The sequence below is a fragment of the Oenanthe melanoleuca genome, chromosome 1, assembly GCF_029582105.1.
Source record: "Oenanthe melanoleuca isolate GR-GAL-2019-014 chromosome 1, OMel1.0, whole genome shotgun sequence".
NCBI lineage: Eukaryota > Metazoa > Chordata > Aves > Passeriformes > Muscicapidae > Oenanthe > Oenanthe melanoleuca.
In genome coordinates this window covers 82823470-82846577 of record NC_079333.1, presented here as the reverse complement: position 1 = coordinate 82846577, position 23108 = coordinate 82823470, and the positions used below count along the sequence as shown (strand labels likewise).

At 38.9% G+C, this 23108-nt stretch overlaps 1 protein-coding gene and 1 non-coding gene across 3 annotated transcripts; both read left to right on the top strand.

Moving 5' to 3' along the window:
- Nucleotides 1–160: 160 nt before the first annotated feature.
- Nucleotides 161–22615, top strand: RNF149 (ring finger protein 149). Of its 2 annotated transcripts, XM_056482587.1 has the most exons (9): nt 161–779; nt 8032–8282; nt 11097–11165; nt 14008–14090; nt 14557–14653; nt 15159–15188; nt 17346–17541; nt 17880–19916; nt 22023–22615. In XM_056482587.1, the coding sequence occupies exons 1-8, from the start codon at nt 314–316 to the stop codon at nt 17936–17938; spliced, it is 1251 nt and encodes a 416-aa protein (XP_056338562.1). In that variant the 5' UTR covers nt 161–313; the 3' UTR covers nt 17939–19916; nt 22023–22615. The 2 variants fall into 2 exon arrangements, with proteins under 2 accessions (XP_056338562.1, XP_056338572.1); XM_056482597.1 differs by lacking the exon at nt 15159–15188.
- LOC130260938 (small nucleolar RNA SNORD89) lies at nt 20227–20342 on the top strand. Its single transcript, XR_008841884.1, has one exon. It is a non-coding gene; the product is annotated as a small nucleolar RNA SNORD89 (small nucleolar RNA).
- Nucleotides 22616–23108: the final 493 nt, after the last annotated feature.

Here is a 23108-nt window from a genome sequence, read left to right as displayed (position 1 = left end):
TGGATTCGATGATCTCAGAGCTCCTTTCCAAGCCAATTGATTTTGAGACCTGCAGCTGCACAGGCACCGGACCGCGCCGCCATTGCCCCGCCCGCCTGCCCGGTTCGCCGCTCCCCTCTCCCGGCATGCCGCGCGGCGGGGCGGGGCGGGGCGGCCTGGCCCGGCCCCTGCTCGCCCTCAGCGCGGCGGGCGGGCTCCGCCCCGGGCGGCACCGCGGGTACCTGAGCGGCGCGGGGCGGCCGCGGGGTAGAGCGCGCCGGCGGCGGAGCGACCTGCGAACGCTTCTCCTGATCGCGGCGGGGGCGGCCGGGCCATGGTGCGTCGCGCCCGGCTGGCGCTGGTGGCGGCGGCGCTGGTGGCGCTGGGGGCGCCGCCGCCGCCGTGCGCGGGCGCCCGGGCGCTGGAGTGGTACACGGCGTGGGTGAGCACGTCCTATGTGGAGCCGCTCAGCAACCGCACGGTGAACGGCCGCACGGAGAGCGGCCGCTACGGGGACAGCTCGCCCAAGGAGAGCGCTCAGGGCCATGTGGGCATTCCCCGCGGCGCCTCGCCCCGCCACATGGAGGGCTGCGCCGCCGACACCGACTACGACGTGCCGCTGCCTCCCGGTGGCCGCGGGTCCTCCGAGGGAGACCCACCGACCTGGATCGCCCTGGTGGCCCGCGGCGGCTGCACCTTCAAGGACAAGGTCACCAACGCGGCGCGGAAGCGGGCGGCCGCTGTGGTCATCTACAACGAGGCCCGCTTCGGCAACAGCACCGTCTCCATGTCCCACCTGGGTGAGCTCCCCGCGCTCGCCGGCGGTCGGGGGGATCGCTTTGTCTAAGGCCGGCCCGCATCGGTGATGCGGCTCTGCGCCTGGGGAATGGGGATGTGGGGAGACAGAAATCCCTGTAAAAATGGGACAGAAAACGGAGATTTTGTTTTCTCTTCCTGTAAGCCACGCTAGGGAAAGGCCGGGACTGTCTTGTGTCTCCCAAGTTACGGGCCGGGCGTCAGGGAGGAAATGCGGCGCAGCCATCGGGACCGGCAGCCGTGTGGCAGACAGGGGTGGGAGGCTTGCATTTCCTTTAGGGATACCTTTCTGCCTGGTACCTCCGGCAGAATGGCTGCAGCGGGCACAGGTAGGCCGCTTCTGCAGGCCTTCTGGAAACGCACCAGGTATCCCGAAGATGCCTTCAGGTGCTTTTGAAGGTACAGCTGTAGCTATTTGAAGACAGCTTTTGGTACAGGCTTTGTTGTAGTAGCTTAATCGTCCTCTCCTGCGCAGGTCTGTTGAGAATGAGAGAGAGGTGTGATCATCAGGTAATCCTTAAACGCTCGCAAATGTAATAGGAGAACTGAATCCTGGAGAAGGATGTTGGCTTGTCTCAGCGTACTGCTGCTGCTTGTGTAGCCTGCAAAGGGTTCTGTAATTTTTGCCGAGATAGGAATCCAGATGTTCTGTCACCACAGTCCGCACTTGGGCTATGACACAAAGGACTTGCTGAATTTTTATGGCTATGACAATATTAAATGCTTAAATCAAAGAGGCGAAAAAAACCTCAAAACTTGGCAGTAAAATCTGTTTGCTTTTGTAGATTTTTGAGAACCTGGAAGGTCTTCAGGGGAGGATGCAAAGACAAGGCAAACTAAGTAAAAAAAATCTGTAGATGTGTGCTTCACATGATTTTGCTACGATCAGTTTATTAGTGCCTGGGCTCTCATTCCTGGTTGTGAGGGAGAGAAGGACCAGGGTCTTGGATGAAATAAAACCATAGCATGTTTCTAAAGGAAACAAACTTATTTGTTAGTGCAGTGAGCTGAAAGTCTCAGTTAGGGAGCTGTTGCTGTACTGCACATGTGATTTATCTATTGCAAAACACGTCTCTCCTCTTGGAATACCCAGTGGCACCAACTGGGGGATTGGAATCCTGTTCTTAGTCTGCTGCTTGCTTGAGATCAGCCAGGCACATACCGTAGTCGTAGTTGACTGTGGAAGCGGAGGTGAGATGCTAGATAAAATGAACCTTTGTTTTTAATCCTAGGTGGTGATTAAGATACTTTGTTGTGTAATACCGCTTTCATCTGAAACAGGTTTTTTTTCTTGCTTTCACCCTGTATTGGCTAATCAGTACAATTTTTTTTCCACATTCTTCTCCATTCCCTATTGTAATTCCTCTTTTGTTGAGTCTTTTTCTCTCATCTTGCATATTTTGTAATTAAAAAAAAATTCTCTTTTCTGCTATGATCTTTGTTACAGAAGACCTTCTTGGGCTTAATACTCAGTTTTGGACTTCACTAGTATAGTTACATCTGCCAGTGGCATACGGAGAAGTGTTCTCTGACTGCTCGTTGGGTTTTTTTTTCCCTTGAACTGGCAGAATGTTGCTGATGAAAGTTCCACCTATGAAGAGAGTGTGATTTAGCATAGTGCATATGTACAGTAATGCATTTGCATTTATACTGACTTTGAAAATCAGGTTCGACCTTGCGATTGTTTGAATGGGATTATAATAATATATCGCAATACAATTACAAGCTCTGATGTAGTCATAAATGCTTGTTTCATGGTTGACACTTTCAGACATGTAAATGTTCAAACACTTTCAGTGCACTTTGGAAATAAAGGGAAGAGATACTGCTAGTGTTGTAAGTCTTAGGCTTTTTGAAGAGAAATGATAGGAAGGTCTGTGGAAGACTGGCAAGGAAGAATGTGGAAGGTAAAACTATAGTTTATGGGATCTACATTTTCATTTCTGTGAAGGGATTTGTTGAACTGGTACATAAGGAATCAAGCTTTCCTTCTGGGAGGAGTGCTGAGGATAAATACTCTGGGAAATCTGCAGTGCAGTAACTAAGGAGTGGAGTTATATGCATAAGTAAAATCCGCTTAATGCGTTCGCAATTAGTGGCACTGAAAATGATGTGAGATGGAACAGTGGTTACGGCTGGTAGAGATGCTGTCCAAATTATGTGACAGTGATAGACAGCTTTTGTGGTCTCAGTGCCATCTTTTAATTCTTCTGGAAAACCTAGCCTTTGAATTTTCTGGGATGTGTGTGATACATGTGTACTATTTTTGTTCGTGGTCTTTTGGTGTTTTTAGGCATGTTTCAGCCTGAGTTAAAAGAGAGGTTCTTGATTATGTGAAGAAATTATTTGTTGTATCTGGTCAAAGCATTTAAAAAAGGACGAGTATTCAAAATAATCTGTATTTTTCACCTTGTAAGCTTCATGAGTGCAGTGAGTAAGGATTTTAACTAAAGTTTTGGAACAAGAAAGTTGAGAATTTCAATGTGCCTTGAAATCTTGAAGTCCTGAAATCCAAAAGAAGGTTCTGCAAATGTGGCTCTACTGATATGTCTTATTTCAAGCCCTTTGCTCTCTGTCCAAATTGCAGTGTTCAAAATGCTGGATGATTTCTCTCCTCAAGGAAAGCAATAGTGACACTATTTCATGTGTGGCTGAGAAGATTTTTCCATTGGAAAACTCTCATTTTACCCAAAAGACTTGGGGAGTTGTACTTCATTTACTGAATCTGAACGATATAAATTCAGACGTCAGACTTGGCAGGCAGTCCTAATTTTATTTTTGATGATGGTGAACTTAATACAATACAGAAGCTTCAAAATGCTTTCCAAAACAAAAATAAATACTGCATGTAAATATTAGCTGGGAGTGGGCTGGAGAGGAATCTGGAGAGGCAAAGTCTGGAGTGCTGTGGAGATCAGACTGAGGAGTCAGAGGTTCAATTCTGGTTCTGAAGTTATAAGGAAGCAGCGGTATATTGCAATGGAAAGAAAACAGGGTCTTCTGGTTCTATAGTTTTCCTGTTACACTTCATGCTGGGCACAAAACCATCTCCGTATCCCCCCCCAAGCTAGAATTTGGTGATCCTGATCAGAACATAAGTTAGTTACCTTACTGTAGACTATGGAATGAAATGTGGTTGTGCTTGACACACAGGGATGGGAGGCGCTGCCTGTAATAGTTTGAGGTAGGTCTGGATTAGGGCTTTAATTCATGGTTTGTGGATTTAAGGGAAGCTTGGGATTTAATTTGAGTGTATGACTTTGTCTACATAATGAAAATGGTCTTTGATTTGCCAACATACATCCAACTAATTCTTTCCTCCATTGTCATGTTTTTTAATGCACATGTATTGAACAAAACAGATGCAAATTACTTTGTGCTCATGATTCTGTAAGTTCTTAACATCTCCAAAGCAGCAGAGTTAGTTATTTTGGCACGTAGTTCAACTCTTTGCTACATTGCTTGCAGCACTGCTCAAGATTCTCAACTGGTGCATAATTTCTGTGTTCTTCTGGTTTCTGCTGAAAGTTTCTGGTACTGTAACTGCTGAAAGGACAGTGGCTTGCTTATGTAAGACATGACTGTGATGTTGAGCTGGTAATGCTGTTCTGAAGAAGCAGGAGTAACTGCTTATATCTGTTTTATAGATAAAAGTGCATATGTATTGGAACTCAGGTGGAAAGAGTATGTGTACCAGTGGTTGTATATCCTTCTTGAGGCAGGTGAAGATACAACATGCACCAGGAATTAGGTGGGATGAGGTTGGGGTAGATGGTCAAGACAAAGCTTGTTATGGGATTGTTAGCAAACTGTTAGCATTTGTTTGGAATGGGAGCCCAAAAGAATATTTGGTGTTAGTTGTGGCAGTATTAGTAGGGTGCCTGTGTTTAAATAAACCAGTGGACTGACCTTAAACATTTTTACTAAGATGCTTGAACTCTGGGAGCTTTCTGACATTTCTCAGGAGGACTAAAACTAGAGTGTGTCTGTGATCAGATTCCAGATGACAGAAAAATATCTTCATCTCTAAGCATGAATGGGAATAAATGCAGTTTGGTGTGCCTGGAATCAAGATCTGTACCTATCCTATGTTTTCCTCATCAGTAGAGTGATGATTTCCTTTAGCAAAAAAATACTGGGAGTGGTAGCAGTAAAACTGTGTGCACTGACAGGAAACATACCTTCATCTTCAAAGTTTCATATTTGTCCTTTTTTGCAAATATTCTAAGGATCTGCCAGCCCTGATAATGTTAAAAAACACAGACCAAATTTTAAGTGGGCCCAATTTCACTGAAGCATCAATCAAACCTAGATAAAGAGTTAAGTTTACTCTAGTAGAGTGAAAATGTGATTATTTATTGTAAAACTAGAAGGTTATAGAAAGGCAAAGCCAATAGAACATGCTTTCAGTAGATGCATGTGTGACACTTGGAGTTTTCTTTAGAAATATGATTTGAGGTATCTGAGTTGTATGGCAGTTGAAGAAGCTGATGGAATGACTCACCATCATTTCAGTCTTTGAATAATGAATTTCAGAACAGCAGGCTAAAATTAGATAGGAATGAGTTAAAACCCTTAGTGTTACAGGCTGCTCAGGGCAACTGCTTCTCTGAGACTGCTCTTGTTCCTTTTGTAATCGTGGATTGCAATTATTCTTCTCCCCCTTCTGTCTCATGGCCTTCAAAGCCACTGTGTTTAGTTGCATGTATTTTTTATGGCAGGTTCATCACCAAATGTTTAAAACTGTTAAAATGCTTCTAATGGGTATTTATTTAAAAATGTATAATTATGTTAATTCTAAAAGTGGAAGGTGTCACACTGTCTAGAAGCCATTGTGCAAAAGTAGCCTGGCTTTCATTTCAAGGAAATAACTGTCTGATTGTTGGGCATTCTGGTGACAAAGCAGAGAAGGACAATACTTACTGTTGTGAGGTTTTTTTAATACTTCATCATTAGAAATAGTGCAGAGAATCAGATAGCAGGATTAAACTGATTTAAGATTTTAGGACTGAGGTAGAAATTTACTGATTAAAAAATCCAGGCTGCCTCTAATCTTGAAACTTCATTTTTTTCCTTAAGCTTGGATGGAACCACATAAATCTTTCCAACATATTTATTCCATTCCCTGGCCATCCTTAGGCACCCCTCCTGTTGTTTGTACCTCTTACAATTGATTAAGGACACAGGATCTAATTTCCTGATTTAGGTATAGCAGTTCTTAGCAATGTAAGATAAATTCCTACTTCCATATGTTTTTTTTTCTTGCCAACTCCCTGTGGAGTTGTGCAGGATCAGAGAGCTGAGGATTTTCACACTCTTCTCTGTGTTTCATGAGTCTCTCTAGTAGTGTTTTTGTGCTGTTTCAGAGATAAGAACAATATTAATTAATGAATTGGTAGTATGCTTGGACTTGGGGTGTCATGTGGATCAGCACATTGTTGGTGAGCAGAACTGATTAGTGGAGCCTGGGTACTTGTCTGTCTTCAGCTTCACTGCTTTGTGTCTCCAAAGATATCCAAGCAAGACAACATAGGTGGGGTGGCTGTTGCTGGAGAGCAGAGTGAGGTGTCTGAGGGGAGGCATAAGTTGATGTAACTGTATTAGGAAAATCTGAGTGTTTGCTGGGTCTGGGTCTGGCCTACACAGGTGTAATGGTTCTTAGAGTAGGTGACCAGAGGTGGGATGGTTGTATTAAGGTGAAGTTGGGAAGGGAGGTTTATTCAGCTAATGCCTGTAACCTTTGGTTTTCATCCAGAGCAAACTATTTATGCCTTATGGAGGGAGGAGTTCTACGTACACAAGTGAAACTTCTGCAAATTCTTCTTGGCATAGGGGCAGAGTGGCCAGATTGAGAAGTTGTCACAGCCAGAATTGTCTCAGCTAAAGGAATTTGGTTTAAATAGTTCAGGCAAGTAACTCTTTGTCTTAGGAGGCAGAGGTGGCTGAGGCCAGAATGCAGCTTTGAATTTTGAAAATTCCTATTTGATGTGATGTTATAAATAAGGAAGCCATTTCTTCTGATGTAACTTCTCTGTAAGGAATCTAAGGAAAAGATGCTTTAAGCCTTCAGGAGGAGGCCTTGTTGTGGGTAGGTAGTCTTTTGTGCATCTAAAAAAGGTAGCTGTAACATTACAGCTTTAGACTTTCAGCTGGGAAGACCCCTCTTTTTCTTCCTTTCTCTCTGAATTAAGACTAGTTTCACTTTTTCTCAGAGGTAGGAGAGCAAAGTAAACTATGAAGCTGTGACTTACCAAGGTGGCAGCAGCGTTGGTACACACAAAGTAAGAACTATTCAAACAGAAATATCATAGAACAGTGAAAATGTGACATTTTTAATAGGTACAATTGTTTGTAATTTGTTTTGTAATATAGGGTTAGATATTTCTGAGAATACTGGATATTCTTCCAGAAAAATTGTGGAATAAAACACACTAGTCACAGAGGTCTTTGGATTTTGCTAGTTGGTCTTGATAGTGTCTTACTGATTTTAGTGGCAGTATGTTGCCTTAAGGTTTTTGGGGTTTTTTTGAAATTAGATTTCTTTCATATGGATTGAGAGCTCTAGACTTCTAATATATTAGAAAAATCCTTTTGTTCACTTTCCTCAAAAGAGTCACAAAGTATTTCTTGACAAGTCCTTATCATGAAGTCTCATTACATTTTGAACATTTCATATTAAAGAATCTGTAAGTATTTCAATGTTTAAAATAATTTATTATTTAGTTTATTATTAAATATATGAATCTTTTTTCTTTTGTTTATATATCCAGTGTAATTGAGCTATAGATTCACATTCAAACTAAATTGAAGTGTGTCTCTTTGATGTTCACATACTGGTTCCATCTGCAACTAAAATTCCCACGCTGACAAATAAAAAACTAGCTGGTTCTGAGCTGCAAGCTAGAACTTTAACTGCTTCAAGATGAGTTGTGCATGACTTGTCTGGCTTTTTTGTATGGATCTTACCTCACTGTAAAATGATGTCTATAGGCCTTGAACAGTAAAAATGCATCCATTGAATTTTATCTTGTGTTTGAGAGTTTTTGAAAGAAAAGAAAGTAGAATTGATAGAAAGTTTACTGGTAAAAAATCCTATGCCTGAGAAAAAGCCCTGGAGACTTTCCTATAACTTTGCTTGCTGTTCTTAACTGAAGAGGCCAAATTACTCTCAAGCAAGAATGCCCACATTTTTACTGTGACTACTGACATTTTTTCTTTTTTTATTCCCTCCAACAGGAACAGGAAATACAGTGGTGATAATGGTTGGCTATCCAAAAGGAATAGAGATATTGGAGCCAGTACGAAGAGGGATTCCAGTAAGAATGAGTATTGTTGTTGGCACACGACATGTGCAAGAATACATTAGTGGTCAATCAGTTGTGTTTGTAGCCATCGCCTTCATCACCATGATGATTATATCGCTTGCTTGGCTCATATTTTACTATATACAACGTTTCCTGTATACGGGATCACAGTTTGGAAACCAGGTAAATGGAGCTAATGGCACTTAAGAGTATTTACCTCCTTCTCGTGTCCAATCAGTTGCCTAACTTTGTTTATTGAAGCATTCTTGAAGATCTGTGCCTTCTTCCTATTTTGCTAACTGTGAATGCTGCTCAGCAACAGTCAGTGAGCACTAATAAGCACTATGCTAATTGGCATCACAAGTTTGACTAGTTATAATTATTAGATGCTCATAAGAAGTAATGAGAAATACATTTAGCAACTTGTCAACAACAAAATAAGGGCAGCTTCTTGTGTGATCTGTCACCTAACTGAACTTCCTTCCTTTTGGCATGAAAAGTTATTTTTGTTCTTCTGTAATTTTCATCTTGAGAGTATTAACTTCACTTTTTTAACCAGACTTTTTTAATGGAAAGAGACCAAGGTAAGTGGTTTTTTTAGTTTTTTCTTACAAAACCCACAAATTCTTCAGTGTAGAATTTTTAGTTCTAAAGTTTTATGAAAACTACTTTTGATACTTTTAATTCTACAACTCCACTGTAGAGTTACTGAATTACAGCAGGCTAAAAGGTGCGAGATGGTGTGGTGAGATTCAGCTCTCTTGGGCTACTCAAGATACTGAGAACAGTGAGAGTACTGTGGAGGTTTGAAGGAGTACTTTTGCTCCTTATTTGCCCTTTTTACAAAGCCAGCTTTATTTTTTCCCCTGAGGAATGTACTTTGCCATAGAACAGGCATGTAAGGGACCTCTGGATTCCTGCAATCAAGACAGCAACTTTTATGGAGTTGTTGAGGATGTGAGTCCATCTGAGTTTTGAAAATACATAGAATGGCACTTACCTCTGCTTTTCAGCTACTGCAAATAGATCAGGTTTCTTCCATAATCAGCAGCAGCTCTAATGTTTGCAGGTTTTGGTGGTTTTTTAAATTTTTTTTTTTTTCTTCTTTTTTTTTCTTCTGTTCAGAAAAAAATATTGTTCCAATTAGTGCTCTAGCTTGTATTCTCCTGCCTTTTCCTTGACGATGTAGATTCTAGCTTTGGGGGAGGGGGGAAGGGGTTTTTGTTTGCTTTCAGGAGTCTGAACTCTGTTTAGGACTTAGAGGACTCTTCTAGGAAAATACTTAATTTCTCTTTTCAATAACTGATGATAACACACAGGACTTCTGTATTGGTTAAACTTGTGGTATCCCTCAAGTTTTTGGTTTCCTAGAGTCTTTTTTTACTAAGCTTTATATCTTAGCCTTTACTTTGTGAGAATACTTTCAGGAAAACAAAAATTTTGAGTAGTATTTATAGGAAAAGGGATGTGTTTCTGTGTTGTAACAGTTGTTTGGTGAAGAAAATGGCTTCTTCCTGTTGCCTTTTAAATAGCTCTCATGGAGGAAAGTTCATATGCTTTATGAAGCATTATATCGTGTACTTTAGTTTTAAGGATGTGATGTTTCTTAGAAACATGTGCCACATCTTAATAGGATTTTGCTATTGTCATCTAAATGCCAGTAGATTTTGCCAGTGCTTGTCATCTGAATGCTTCTTAAATAAGTAAAACTGTCTAACAGTAGGAGGTTATGCCATTTTCTCAATTCCTTTCTTCTGAAATGGACATTTGAAAATAAAAATGATGCAAAGTTGGAAAATGTTTTGATGATATTAGTCAAGATGTATTATTAAGAGTCTTAAAGGACTTTTGGAAACAAAAAGTCACTTTCTAACCTGAATCTTGTTTTGCTCAGCTTACAGACTCAATTAAAATTAAGACTTGCGAGTTAAATATGTTATGCTTTAAAGCAAGATGCAGTGTAAGTGCTAAATGAAGATGAAGATGGGTATCTTAAGATTTATTCTAATATCAGTTTAGCAGTAAAACTATAGAAGATCTTGCTGCTGAAGATGGAAACAGGACTGCACAGAAAATTCTGAGAAGGTGGAATAGGCTTCTGCTGCTAGTTTTTGAAACTATGAAAATTTAAAAATCACAATTTTCGGTACTACACATTTGTAAAGATATATATGTCATCATAGTTATTACAGAGAAAGCTGTGATTATGGGTTTATTTTGTTTTTTGTTTTTTTTTTTTGTTATGATATTTCATTACTGGGGGTTGCTGCTAGACAGGTCAGCACCTGTCAACTGGGAGTGTTTAGTTTTTCAGTTTCTTGCAGTAGCTAGCACTTTGTCTTGGACTACAGTGCTGCTTTCTTTCCTCGCTTCCCCTCTAAGCATAATTATACTGAATAGAAATCCAGTATGGTGCATCATGTCTGTAAAGCCTTTCTTGTCATCTCCTTTGCATAATGTGTCCTTTCAGTGCAAAGCTTTGTCCAATGCAGGAGACAGTGTTTAACTGAGGGGAAGTATTAATAGCTACAAGCAGCCTTTTGACCTGGTGGCTGGCTGTAGGCTGCCTGGAAGGATTCCACCTTCTCCCAGGCTGCTGCAAAACGTACGGTGTGCTTGCTCATGGGCTTGCCTAACTGGAAGGTCTGGTTATATGGCTATTGTTGCAGCTCTGCTTGCCTCTAAAGAGCCTACACGGGTTTCAGCTTTCCTATGTGGGAAGGGCCTCAGTGCTGGCAGGGATGCGGGGCTGCCGGTGTGCTCGGCTCACCCCTGCGAAGCCAGGACTCCTTGTGCGAGCAGAGCTTACAGAGCTCAGGAGCACACAACTTACTGAACATCTGCTGGCTGGGCATCTTTTATAAACAAATTCATTGCCCACAGATCAAGTTGGTTTTTTTAGATGCATTCAGTAGTCCACATGGAAAGCATTTAAAAACTTTGAAATGTAATTCCTGAAACTACTGTCCGTATTAACACTTAAAATCTTATTTCAAGGGACATAGGAAAGAGACCAAGAGAGCCATCAGCCAGCTTCAGCTGCATACAGTGAAACGTGGAGAAAAGGTAATTCGGTGTCTCTGGCTATTGCTGTAAGTTTTAAAAAGAATTGTAAAGTCTTCAAAGAATTTAAATTAAAATTACCACAACATAATTGCAGTGTGACATACAATTTTAGGCTTATGCTAGGGCCTTTGTTTTAAAGGCAGAATTTAAAATTAAAGAGTCAAATCTGAACTACTTATGAAATTGCAGCTACTTTGTTGCAAATAATATCTGGTTATACAGAACATATAGGGGGTTGGTACTGTAAAGATGAGGAAATATTGTTATCTTTTCAGCACTTGAGAACATCAACAAGTGGATTGCAAAATACTTCCGCACAGTTCATACAGCTGATGTAATGTTCTGTTTTCTTAAAAGAACATTCATCTTCTTATTGATCAAAAGGCCTTAAAAGTATAAAAAGCCTTGAAAAATAAAACACTTGTTTTATCTTTTGACATATAATACATTAAGGAGCTGTGTAGGCTTAACCTGAATCATAAATTTTTTTAAAGTACATTTCTATGTTAGGAAATAAAGCTAATCTAAAAATTAAAGCAGCCTTCAGGAAGTTGGCTTTGACAGCATACGGCCTAAACTCAGCTGTATTAGAATAACTGAAGTAGAAAAAGACAACATTTTGAAAGAAAATATTTTAGTTGGAGTTTCGGGAGTGCTGATCCTAGATGCAAAATTAGCTTCTAACTAGATTTCTGCTGCTACATAGGCATTTTTTTCCCCCCAACCCTTGGCTTACTCGATGAGTTTTGTTTTGAAGGGCTGATTTACTTGGAGATGAAAAACAAGGATTAGGTTATTTCTAAGTCTGTGAATAAAATTAAAGTGAAAAAGGACATTGATATGTAAAAACTTTAAAAGCTGTAGTCCAGCAGAAGCTGTTCCGCTCAGATCATGTGCTACAGAGAATATGTTCTTCATTTAGTAAATCAGTTTTGAAACTTAAAAAATCCCAAAAATGTCTTTGAACTTATTTGCCTTTTCCTTCTACTCTTTCAGCGTGCTTAAGTAGTGTTTTACGAGTATTTCTTACTTTTAATTAGATTACTTTTTGATGGAGCTTAGCATATATTTCAAGCTGTGAGCAGAGGGATATTTATACTTCAGTTCATACAATGGTGACATCCCAGATCAAGAAAGACTGAATTGAACCTAAACTTATGTAAAGCACTATCAGAGCAGAATGTCAGCCTAGGAAGAAAGGGATGTAGAAGGGTCACGATGAAATGTATGTTGAAAACCCCATGGAAGATGTTAACTGCTTTTAAAATTGATGTTCAGTAAAATCCTCCAAATAGGATTTGTATTGTGTTGTTTTTGCAGTATACGGGGAGTTCCTTCCAATAAAAAGACCCTTGACTAAAGTAAATAAAATGGGGGAACTTGTTGTTATACTATATGCTGGTTACTCCTATGTTCATTAAGAAGAGTAGAACGAGATAGGGTTAGAATCTCTCTGTTAAAGTAGGGCTTTTCTGTGTGGTAAATCTCATCTTATTAATGGGATTTGAATCAACCTGCTATCAGCAAATTTATGTAACTTACTGATGCAGAGGTATTTTCATGAACTAATATAAATTTGTTTGGACATTTGTACTGTCTACTCTGTAAATGTACATTTTTTCTTTAATTATTTCCTTTCAGCTATTTAAAAAGAGTCCATTTCTTTTGTTGTGATGCAGTTCAGTCTTTCGTTGTCCCCACTTGAGGTTGAGATATTTAACTAAAAATAGGTCGTATATTAAAAGTGTATTTGCGATCATGTAGATTTTTCCTGAGAAGCTTACAGGATTATTGTAAAATGGACACTCATTGGAGTATGTGCTACATATGGTATGCTTGGATTTTGCCTCTTGTACAGAATAAAAAATAACTTGTTAAAGAATAAGCACTTGTCTTATCTTTGCTTATGTAAAAAAACAGTCTTAATATAATTTACTTAGGAATTTAAGGCATTAATTGTGTAAATTGACAGCGTGCAAAGGAGGGAAATACTGGCCTTGAACTTGAAAGTTTCCTTGCAGAACTAAGTAGTTTGAATGTTTGTGTTAAAACTGAAGTGCTTCAGAAAGTTGTAAATCAAAAATACTAATTTTTTGGAGATGAAAGCAGAGGAGTTTTCGCACTGTCTCTTCTTCTAATACTTAGATTTTATACAGCCCAATTAATGTTGGATTATTTTTCTTGTATGTGGAGCTATCCATCATGTTTGCACTGCAACTCTAAGCAGGGCTTCAAGAAGACAGTAAGACCTGTTTGAAAAGATATTCAACCCTTAGATAAAAATAGAAGTGGGGAAATGATATTCTGTCTAGTGGGGCCTTGGAGAAAAGTTTTAAATCCAAATTTCATCCTTGTGTTCTCTTCTGGCTATAAAGGAATATCTGCTAGGATGTGGTAGAAAAAAGAAAAGGGTGAAGAAGAGATTTGCAGTATTTAACCCCAAAAGTCTCTTCCTGCTCTCGGAAATCTTTGGGACTGTTCATTCAGAATTAGATTGTGCACATTGATTTGTGCTGACCTCTTTTAAAATGCTTTTGTTTTACAGCTGCTTTGAACTGAAACATTCCTGTACTTCCACAAACAAAGCCAATGTATGAGATTTAATGAATTACTTAGGATGCCATATTTAAATTAGAAAATCTGGGTTTGGCTGCTTTTGGTATTTTGATAACTTGATCAAATCACCTCTTGATAGAATCTTGAATTAAATGAGGTTTTTTGGGTTTTTTTTAGTTGCTATATCATTTAATATATCTTGCATTCTTTGTAGCTAGCTGTTACACAAAGCTTGTTCTGTAATGAAGAGTGAATGTAATACACTTAATTGTGTTGTCATATTTAGGGTTTAGATGTTGATGTGGAAAACTGTGCTGTGTGCATTGAGAACTACAAACTGAAGGACACTGTCCGAATTCTGCCATGCAAGTAAGTTATCATAGTTATCCTTTACTCTTAAGCATGTTTTTCTGAAGAAATGGGATGAATTTCCTATAAAATCTTCTGAAGCTCTGGTGGCAGAGCTGGAACTGCCTTTTGTATGGCCTGTTAAATGTTGAAGGGCACTGTAAGACCACGTGGCACTTCATATGTATTTGGGGGCAAGGGAGCAATTGGGAGAACTGTAGGGGTGAAGTAGAGCTTACTTAAATTAGAACTGTACACTGTTGAACTGATGACAGCATGGTGTCTTTGTGGTTATTAGCATCTCCTCTTCAGAAAGCTGGCATGAACCAAAAGGTTTCCAGAGCAATGTCTATATTGGTAAATTGAGCAGAGCTAACCATCAAGGTTACAAAGGAAAGACTTATTTTTATTGTGTTAACTTGCACACTGTTTGAAGGAGGGGCGTGTGGCTTTCATGATAAGTTCTAAGAGTGTTTATTTTCTTTAGGCACATCTTCCATAGAACATGCATTGATCCTTGGCTCTTGGACCACCGAACTTGTCCAATGTGTAAACTAGACGTTATCAAAGCTCTGGGATACTGGGTATGTTGCACATTACTTTAATCTTCAAAGTAGAAGTACAGTTTAGGAGACAAGACTTATGTAACTGTTCAGAATGAGAGCAGCTGTTATCTGACAAGACTTGAGGAGCTGGGCAAAGATGCAAAGAGTAATTGAATGAGAACCAATAAGGGAATTTTATGGGTATGAGCTTAAATATGTTGAGCAGCTTTATGAATCTTTTTTGATAACCATTTTTTTTTTTATCTCCAGCTGATATTAAGCAATTTTAAGCAGAGGTGAGACTGTTTGCTCAGAGTGCAAAAATATAGCTGAATTAAATAAATCTAGAACATATATTTGATGTTGTTGAGAATTGTGATTCAGAGGAAGAAATTGTAGTTTTTATACAGAGAATGTTTGCGTACTTCCACATGTGCTCCATGATTTATCCTTGTAAATGAGCCGGTACTTAAAACCTTCCTAAAGACATTCACCAGAAATTGGTTAAGTAAGAAAATGATGTGCTCTCGTTTCTTTCTGACAGCACCAGAAAAGAGAGATGAAGACACATGCGGTAGGTTACTCAGTCACTGTTGATAAATAGTCTTGAGCTCCACTAAAACACTATAGGCAAGAATGCATCTCTCTTATCTCCTACTGATCTACAGAGATCTCTGGAAAATAGGGGTGGTTTTTTGGTTTGGGGCTTTCCTTTCATAGATTAGGTCTGTATTTTGACTGCCTTTTCTCTTACTTCATTTCAGAGATTTTCCAGATCTTTGGAAGAATGTTATGAACTACTGTTTTGTTTTGTCAGAGGGGACGATACCCTTGCTATGTAATACGTATATACCAGATTTTGGTGCTTCTGTTTATTAAGTCAGACTTTACCCAGGAGTTGCAATCTCGTTGTCATGTGGAATAGCTATTGCTACTTTAATAGTGTTATATTAGCAGCTTGGTTTCTGCTCACATTCAGTTCTTGAGGTTGATGTATCTTGTGTTATATGCAGAAGGACTTATTGTTTTGGATACAGGCTGAAAACTGAAATACTGGAACCTTCAGAATAATTATATTCCCTGAATTTGTGCTGTTGCAGAGGATACTGGTGTACTAAACCCATCAAGGATGAGTAATAACTCCTCTGCTTGTTGGCTAAAATGACTTTTGGAAAGCAGATTGAATGGGATTATATTAAATAGAGAAACCCAGTTCATTTTTCTAATGAAATGAGGCAAATGGGTCTTGTGTATGCATTAATCATTCAAGTCTCACTGAAGCTAATAATATGGGAAACCATTCAGGATTTTTTTTCTAGCTTAGTTTTTAGTTTAATCCATGTTGTCCAGTCTAGTCTGTGGAGTGATTGCCTGATTTTTTTTTTTTTTTTTTTTTTTTTTTTTTACTGATGTGAAGAAATGCAAAGAGCAAGGCAGCTTATCTCAGCACTGCACTCTGAACCTGCAGAAAAGCATGAGCAGCCTTACTATAGAAATGTACTAAACCTCCCACAGAGAGGATCAAGGCTCAGTTCAGTTATTGACAATGAATACATCAGGTGCTTTTACATTTTTAAAGGTTTGAAGTAGAAAAAAGGCACTAAGTCCTATGACATGACTTTTGTAAAGGGCAGAATTCAGTAGTCTAGTTCTTCATTAAGCTATTATTTATGAGAGAAGGAATTGCAGTTCAGCATGTCTGACTAATTTTGTAGAGCATTACTGAATTTTGTAGTTTCAGTGCTCATTTAAGTGTTTCAGTTTTGGAAACCAAAGTCGTTAATGCCCCCTCCCGTCTGCAAACATAAAGATAAATATCACATGTGTCTTGTGTTTGATTGTAGCATGTCCATAGCACGTTAAAATTCAATATGTTTTAAATTATGCTGGTTTGATGCTAAAGAAAGAATCAGCCTAGAATTTCTTAAATTTTAAGATAGGCCTTTGCTAGTTGTTCAAGGAAGGGAAAAATACTTGCTAGTAAGCAAAAAGAATAGCTACTTAAGTTGCAATATATTTGCTTATGTATAGCATCAGTATATCTATGGCAAAGAAGGTACTCTGTTTAGTTGTAGAAAGAGAGCTGTATGTACAGGCCTTTGGTCCATTCTGAAAATCAGTTCAGGGTTGAATAGTTTATGCTGTACAATAGATGAAATAGATCCCTTTGCCTGTGGTGCAGATGTTGCATTCCTGCAAAGTGACAAGCCAGTGTGTTTGTGTTTTTGGAACAGACTTAAAGTTAGGCTGGATATAGAGGAGGAGAGAATTTGGTTCTGATGTAAATGTTTGTTCACCCTAGTAAAAAAAAACTTGGCCAGCTACTGTCATGAAAAACCAGGACTTGGAGAATTCTGCATACTCAAAGGATCAATAGGTTTCCTCAGTGGGGACTTTGTATGAGCTGAGCCTGCTTCTAACCTTCAGAAATGCTGTTACTACAGTGTTGAAATAATCCATCCAAAAGGCTGACTGGGTGACTCTCCCTGTTGCTGCTCTTGGATTTGGGGTGGCTTTGGAAAAATGGCTTTTCTTTTGGTTGGCTTGCTTTCTTTGCAGTCAGACAATAGCCTTGAACGTGGACAATATCAATATTATTCCCAGGAGCGCACATGTAATAGCTAAAAAATGGTCTTTTTTCCAATAAGGTGAGGTTAAAAAAGGTGACATGGAGGAATGTTGCTGTCTGATGGTGGAAAAAAGTGACAGTTAAATATGTTTAATTTTGAAGGGGGACCCTGAAGATGTACTTGAAGTTCCAATACCTGAATCCATAAGTGGCAGCGTTTCAGTCGGAAGTCTGAGTATTGCTTTGCAAGATGATGACAGAAACGAAGTAAGCGAATTGTCAGCTTCCTCCACTAATGAATCTGTATTGCAGTGTACCAGCTTAAAAGAGGATGCAGGGGAAACCACAGCATTGCTTGGTAAGTGATTCAGTGTTTTGCTGGACAAACCTTAGCACTAGGCATTGCATTAGAAGCCCTTCTCTAGCAGGTGTGAGCAGTTAGTACTGCAGTGCAGAGTGGACTGTGTGTTCAAAAAATACAAGCAGATTTTAAAAGAGCTCTGTTGAAATAACTGGACCTGGGGGAAAGAAAGACATAAGCATGTAAGATGTAAGAGGATTACCCAGAGAATCTTGAGAACCTTAGATATATATGAGTATGAAGTTTGTTGCCAGAGTCTGGATTAATGTAACAAATAAAGCATATTAAAATGGTAAAAGAACAAACAATTTTTTCTTCTCATTCCTGATTTCTAGATGTGGATGCCAGTAATAACCGGCATGGAGAACATCTATCTAATGGAAATTCCCACTGAACTGTTTCATGGAAAATCTATCTTGAATAGACTGTTGAAGAACTATTATTTTTTATTTAATTAGTATGAACTTTTGTCTAGTGAACAGAAAAAAATAACAATGTAAATTATTTTACCTTTCCAACTTTTCTAGCTGGTGTTCCAAAAGGGCTAATAACTAAGAATTTTGTACACAGGAGGATTTTATAAAATCTCCTCTGGATGTCTCATCCTAAAAAAAAAAAGGCAATAACCCTTTTTCTGTAAGCATTGTTGCAATGTCATTGTGTTCCAGAGGGCTGTAACAAAGATGAAGACTAGGCAGTGAAAATAATGTAGAATGTGTAATGGTTAAATATTTTGGATGCACTATTTACATTCAGTATGTACACATGGAGAACACTTACAAGCTATGACTATTAAAATGTTCTGATTTGTTGTAATTGGAGATGAATATTCTTAGAAAAGACTTTAATTTGAAGGAATCAAATAACTTAATGGATATGATGTGTATCCTTTGCTTGTGTTGGAAAAATTGCTGGTTGCAACGTGTAACAAATACTTATTCTATCTTGTAATGTGTTCTACTCAGAGTGGATGCTGAGAAAAGGAAACCTCCATCTTGCTAGCTTTTTATACTGAATTTGACAGTAATAGGTTGTGCTAGGTGGTCTTCACGTGCTGAGCATGTAGACATTTAGTATATGCACACTGGTTACCTCTTTCAATCTTAAACTCAGTAGAACAGAGGTAAAGGGCTAATTATGGCTAAAATATATTTATTAGTCTATTTGTAAGAATTTATGTAATTTCTTCTTGCTCCTGTTCCATCTTGACCCACTTTATGTACAAATTGAAACCGTTTCTTAAAAAATACAAAGTTTGGGTTTGTTTTGCTTTTCCTTTGCATAAAGATGCTGGAATTCTCTTGGATATTCCACATTAGGAGTTTTGACTGGGTTTGCCATTAGCTTTTATTCCTTTCTTTTAGATTAGCAGTATTGTGCCTTATAGTAAAACACTTAAGAAATCTGAAGCATCTGAGAGTAAATATAAATCCTGGCATCTCCCATTATGACCTCTTATTCAAATATTTATATACTGTAAGTGGTATAAGGAATTGCTAAAATGTTTTGTAAAGAAATATGTATACTTAAAACACTGCTTAAGAGTGTTAAGTGAATTGTTTAGGATTTCAGCATTGTCATGTTATAAATAATATGCTACATTCCTCAGTTTTCTTTTGTAAAACTGTTGCTACAGATTGCTTAAAACAGTGTCTTTCACTAGACATTTCTTTTAGAGTGCATTTGGTTTTTAAAATGTATATTTGGAATGTTTTTAAGAAAATATGCAATTCTTTTTCTAACTTATATTGAGCTTCAATAGAAGCAATAACTTTTTTTAAATTTTAAAATGAATGTTCCAGAAATGACAGAGGGGGAAATATAATCTGAACTTCTACTTTGCAGAGCAGATGTTTCACCCTAAATTTCCTTCAAAAAAATTTCTGTTAATGTCTGCTTAAAAAAAAAACCTGTCTCTTCCCTGTAGGAGTATAAATACTAGGTTTACTGAAAGACTGTCAGGTTGTAGTTCTGATGTCACCAGCAGGTGCAAGTTTTTATAATGCCTTTATCTTACAAGAAGCACATGAGAATGAAATATGACTGACCAACCATCTCCAAAACTGAACAAATAAATAAACAACCTACAACTAAACCAGACAATGTGTAGGGATATATAAGTCTCCAAAAGAAGCTTATCAACATTTCCAGAACTGCCTTTTCAACTATCTCTTAAATATTAAAAACTAAGTCTTCTCCCTCTTCTTTAACACAAAACTGAACATTGATGTAGTAAATTGATGTTGAGAGGGTTTAAACTCTAGCTCAAGGAGGAACCAAAAGAGAAGTTATCAAGAGAAGTGTTGTCAGTCTGTGGATTTTGTCTTGCTGATACCTACAGCACAGTATTCATTCTGGAGAGAAGAACTGTGGTAAGTACTTGAGCTTCTATGTAATACCTATAAAACCAAAAGCTTTTCTTAAGAATTAAATCTGAGACCTGACAGGAAGCTGGAAGAAAAGCTAAGGAACCTGCAGACTGAAAAGTGTGCTTATAAAATCTGGTGTGTTCTGACTTAGAAAAATATCTGAGTAGGAAGACTCCTGAGGTCTGTTTCACATGCTGGCACTCCACCTGTTTCATTTCAGTCATTCACAAAAATAGTTACAGTTGTTTCAGTCAAATAGATTTGCACATAGTTGATCTTTGATATAGTTAGGTCTTGTAAGGCCAGCTGTGCTGCTGAGGAATGATGACAATAAAAGGCCGAATTGCAGTGCATCCAGCAAGCAGTTTGCTCTCCTTGGAAGCACAATGACAAAAATAACCTGAAGCGAATCACTAGTCTGACCTCAGTCAAAAAGCTGACATGCATTAGTAAAAAGAGAGGTAGGATGAAAAGTATGGGGCACAAAAAAGACAATCTAGGGTGTTTAAAATCTAGCAAGAGAAGCTTAGAAACAAGAAGCATAGGACCTGCTGTTCCAGCTTACATTGAGTAAATGGGTGTAGGCTGCTGTAAGTAAATACACGTGCACAGACTTTGCTGATCTGGATCCCTACTAAGTTTGATCAAACTGGTATTGCTGGTTTCTAACACTTCAGCTACCAGAAGCTTGTATGAAGGTCAAAACCAATGAGTTTTTTTTCACCCCCTCCATGAATCCTTTATGTAGAGGAGGTGCCTCCTGACTCCCTTCCCTTGCAATTGGGGAAGGTGTAATCTGCCTCTGCTGCTTCAGCCGTGTCCTGCCTAGTGTGGGAGCTGCCGCTGTGCATGTTGTGGGTTCCTGCTGTCTCCCACTTCCCTCATCACTTTTCCTAGCTGCACAGTTTTCATAAAATATGCAGGAAATTGTCTGGGACACCTCTGTCCCTTTGTTAGATTTTGCTGTAATCAGGCAGAGTGCTTCTTACTGGAGGCATTCCTGTGGTATCATTATACAAAAGGGTAAATTGCACAGCCCACAAGAAGTCTAAAGCCCCTTGATGCGGCTGAATAAGTCACTTGGGAAAAAACCCTGGCAGGACTAGGGGATGCTGGTTTTTGTGGAAAAAGTTTTATTAGTGTTGTGTTACATTTACATGGCTTTGCTGCTGTTTCTGTTAGGGAGAAATTTTGTAAAGTGAAGTGATTTCTAATTTTTTTTTAAAAAGGAGAAATTAACTGCTGTCTTAAAGGAAAAACTGGAGGCTCCTCTTTGTTCAGAAATTTTAGTTTATTAATAATAGTCTACAACTGACAAACTGGAAAAACCTTGGTAGAAAACAAGTGTCTATACTTTTCAGACTTGATAGCAAGCAAGAATGAACCATAGACATTTCAGATCTAAAAAGCATGTTAATAGTTTAATTACTTGCAGTACTAATTTAACTGGAAAGTCTGGATTTTCTTTTACTAATGTCTGCTAGACTGGATTTTTCTTTGGCTCTAAGCAATGCTTGGAGGAGATTCTTGGCACGTACTAGAGAAATTTGATAGGATAGCAGTAACTCCTTTCCCCTTCCCCCTACCCTCCACATGGCCTGTGAATGTAGTCCAGTAGCCTGTTGCCAGTAATTAGAGCTTGCTTTTGAAGGTCTACTGGAGTTGTAGGATAATTTACCTACAGTGGAAATGTCTTTAATGCATGCTGATTTAATGAAGTGCATACCAGTATATTCCTGCCAAAGCTGGTCTGTTGGGAATTCTGGTCCTGTTCAGGTTGTAACTGGTACAGAGAAACCATTGCAACACCTTTGTCAAGTGTGCAAAGCTGTTTTTTAATTACCTATTGATGTGGGAATGGTCATTCAGGTTTTTTGTCCATCCTGCAAGGTTCCTCTACAACCAGCTAGTTGTAGTGGGGCAGAGTTCAGCAAGACTGTCCCCTTGGGTAAGTTGAAGAGATGCAATTTTATAATAGGGCCATGGTGAATTACAGTTCCTGAAATGGAACATGTCAGCTTCAATTTTTTTTTTAACTGGATTGACTGTAAAAAATTCTAACATGTCTTTGAGACTGGTCTTAACTAGATGTGTTCTTTTCTCTCCCAGGTGATATGTGAATATTTGAGAATTGGAATTGATTAAACATGCACAAATCAAGCTGAAGGCTTTTGGTTTTGTTCAGTTTGGGTTCTGATCTCTCCTCAGATATCCTGCTGTATTGCAAAACTTGATTTAAGAAAGTTTTTAAAATAGAATGCCTTTATAATTGCATGTATTTGTGTGAAGAGTGCATTACCTGGGACTATCCATTATACTTCCATTGGACCTGAAGCTCCTTTTCACCACCTGAAACATGGTAATGTTACTGCATTTTTAAATGAGCATATCCTTCATTCAGAAGAGCAGTGTAAGTTTCCATCAATTTGTTTGTCTGAAGCTTAAATCCAAAACTTTGAAGCCACTTAAACTTCTAGTATAAACATATACCTGCAGAGAAGTATTTGAATTTGCTAATCTGTCAACAACTGTCTTTTATTGTAACCTTGAACTAATTTGGTTGCATTGTTTGGATTAAGCACTTGTGTCTTTTCCATTGTGTATGTACAGTTGTAAGAATGTCAAGTTATGCATTGTTGTTGTAACTTAATGGCTAAAAGCTCAAATTCGATAATAAATTATACAGACCTTTTAAAAAGCAATGTCTGAGAAGCTGGAGAGTTTTTTTCTCTTTGGTACACTTAGGAAATGGATCTGAGACACTAGCACAGCACAAAACAAGCTTAACTTGATGCTGGGTAGCTATAGGGGAGACTTTCAGCATGTGGTGCTTTCCCCATGCCACCAGTACCTGGGTGGTGCTCTGGGTTAACTGTGGCTGCCTGCTTAGTGACGAGCAGGAAAATTGGGGGAGAACTTGTTGGTCAAGATAAGAAAGTTACCATCACAGACACAAGAGACATGACTTTATGAAGATTACTTTGAAATGGCAATAAATTAGTTTTAGAGGACTAAAACTACCCTTCTGTAAGCTGGCACTTCTCCCTTCCATGGTGGCAGGATAGGGAAGGTTGGGGGCCGTGTGAGCCTGTAATAGGGGGTCTCTGCTGTTCCCTCCTCACCCTTTTGTCCTGCACCATCCTGAGCTCCTTCCAAGGAGTTGCAGTTCTTTAAGAACTGCTTCAGTGTGGATCC

Bases quoted from the DNA above. Each gene is read 5' to 3' on its own strand.
- RNF149 (XM_056482587.1), top strand. From the start codon at position 314: ATGGTGCGTCGCGCCCGGCTGGCGCTGGTGGCGGCGGCGCTGGTGGCG. The intron at 8,283-11,096 runs GTAAATGGAGCT...TCTTATTTCAAG, and splicing joins GATCACAGTTTGGAAACCAG to GGACATAGGAAAGAGACCAA. The intron at 14,091-14,556 runs GTAAGTTATCAT...TATTTTCTTTAG, and splicing joins GTCCGAATTCTGCCATGCAA to GCACATCTTCCATAGAACAT.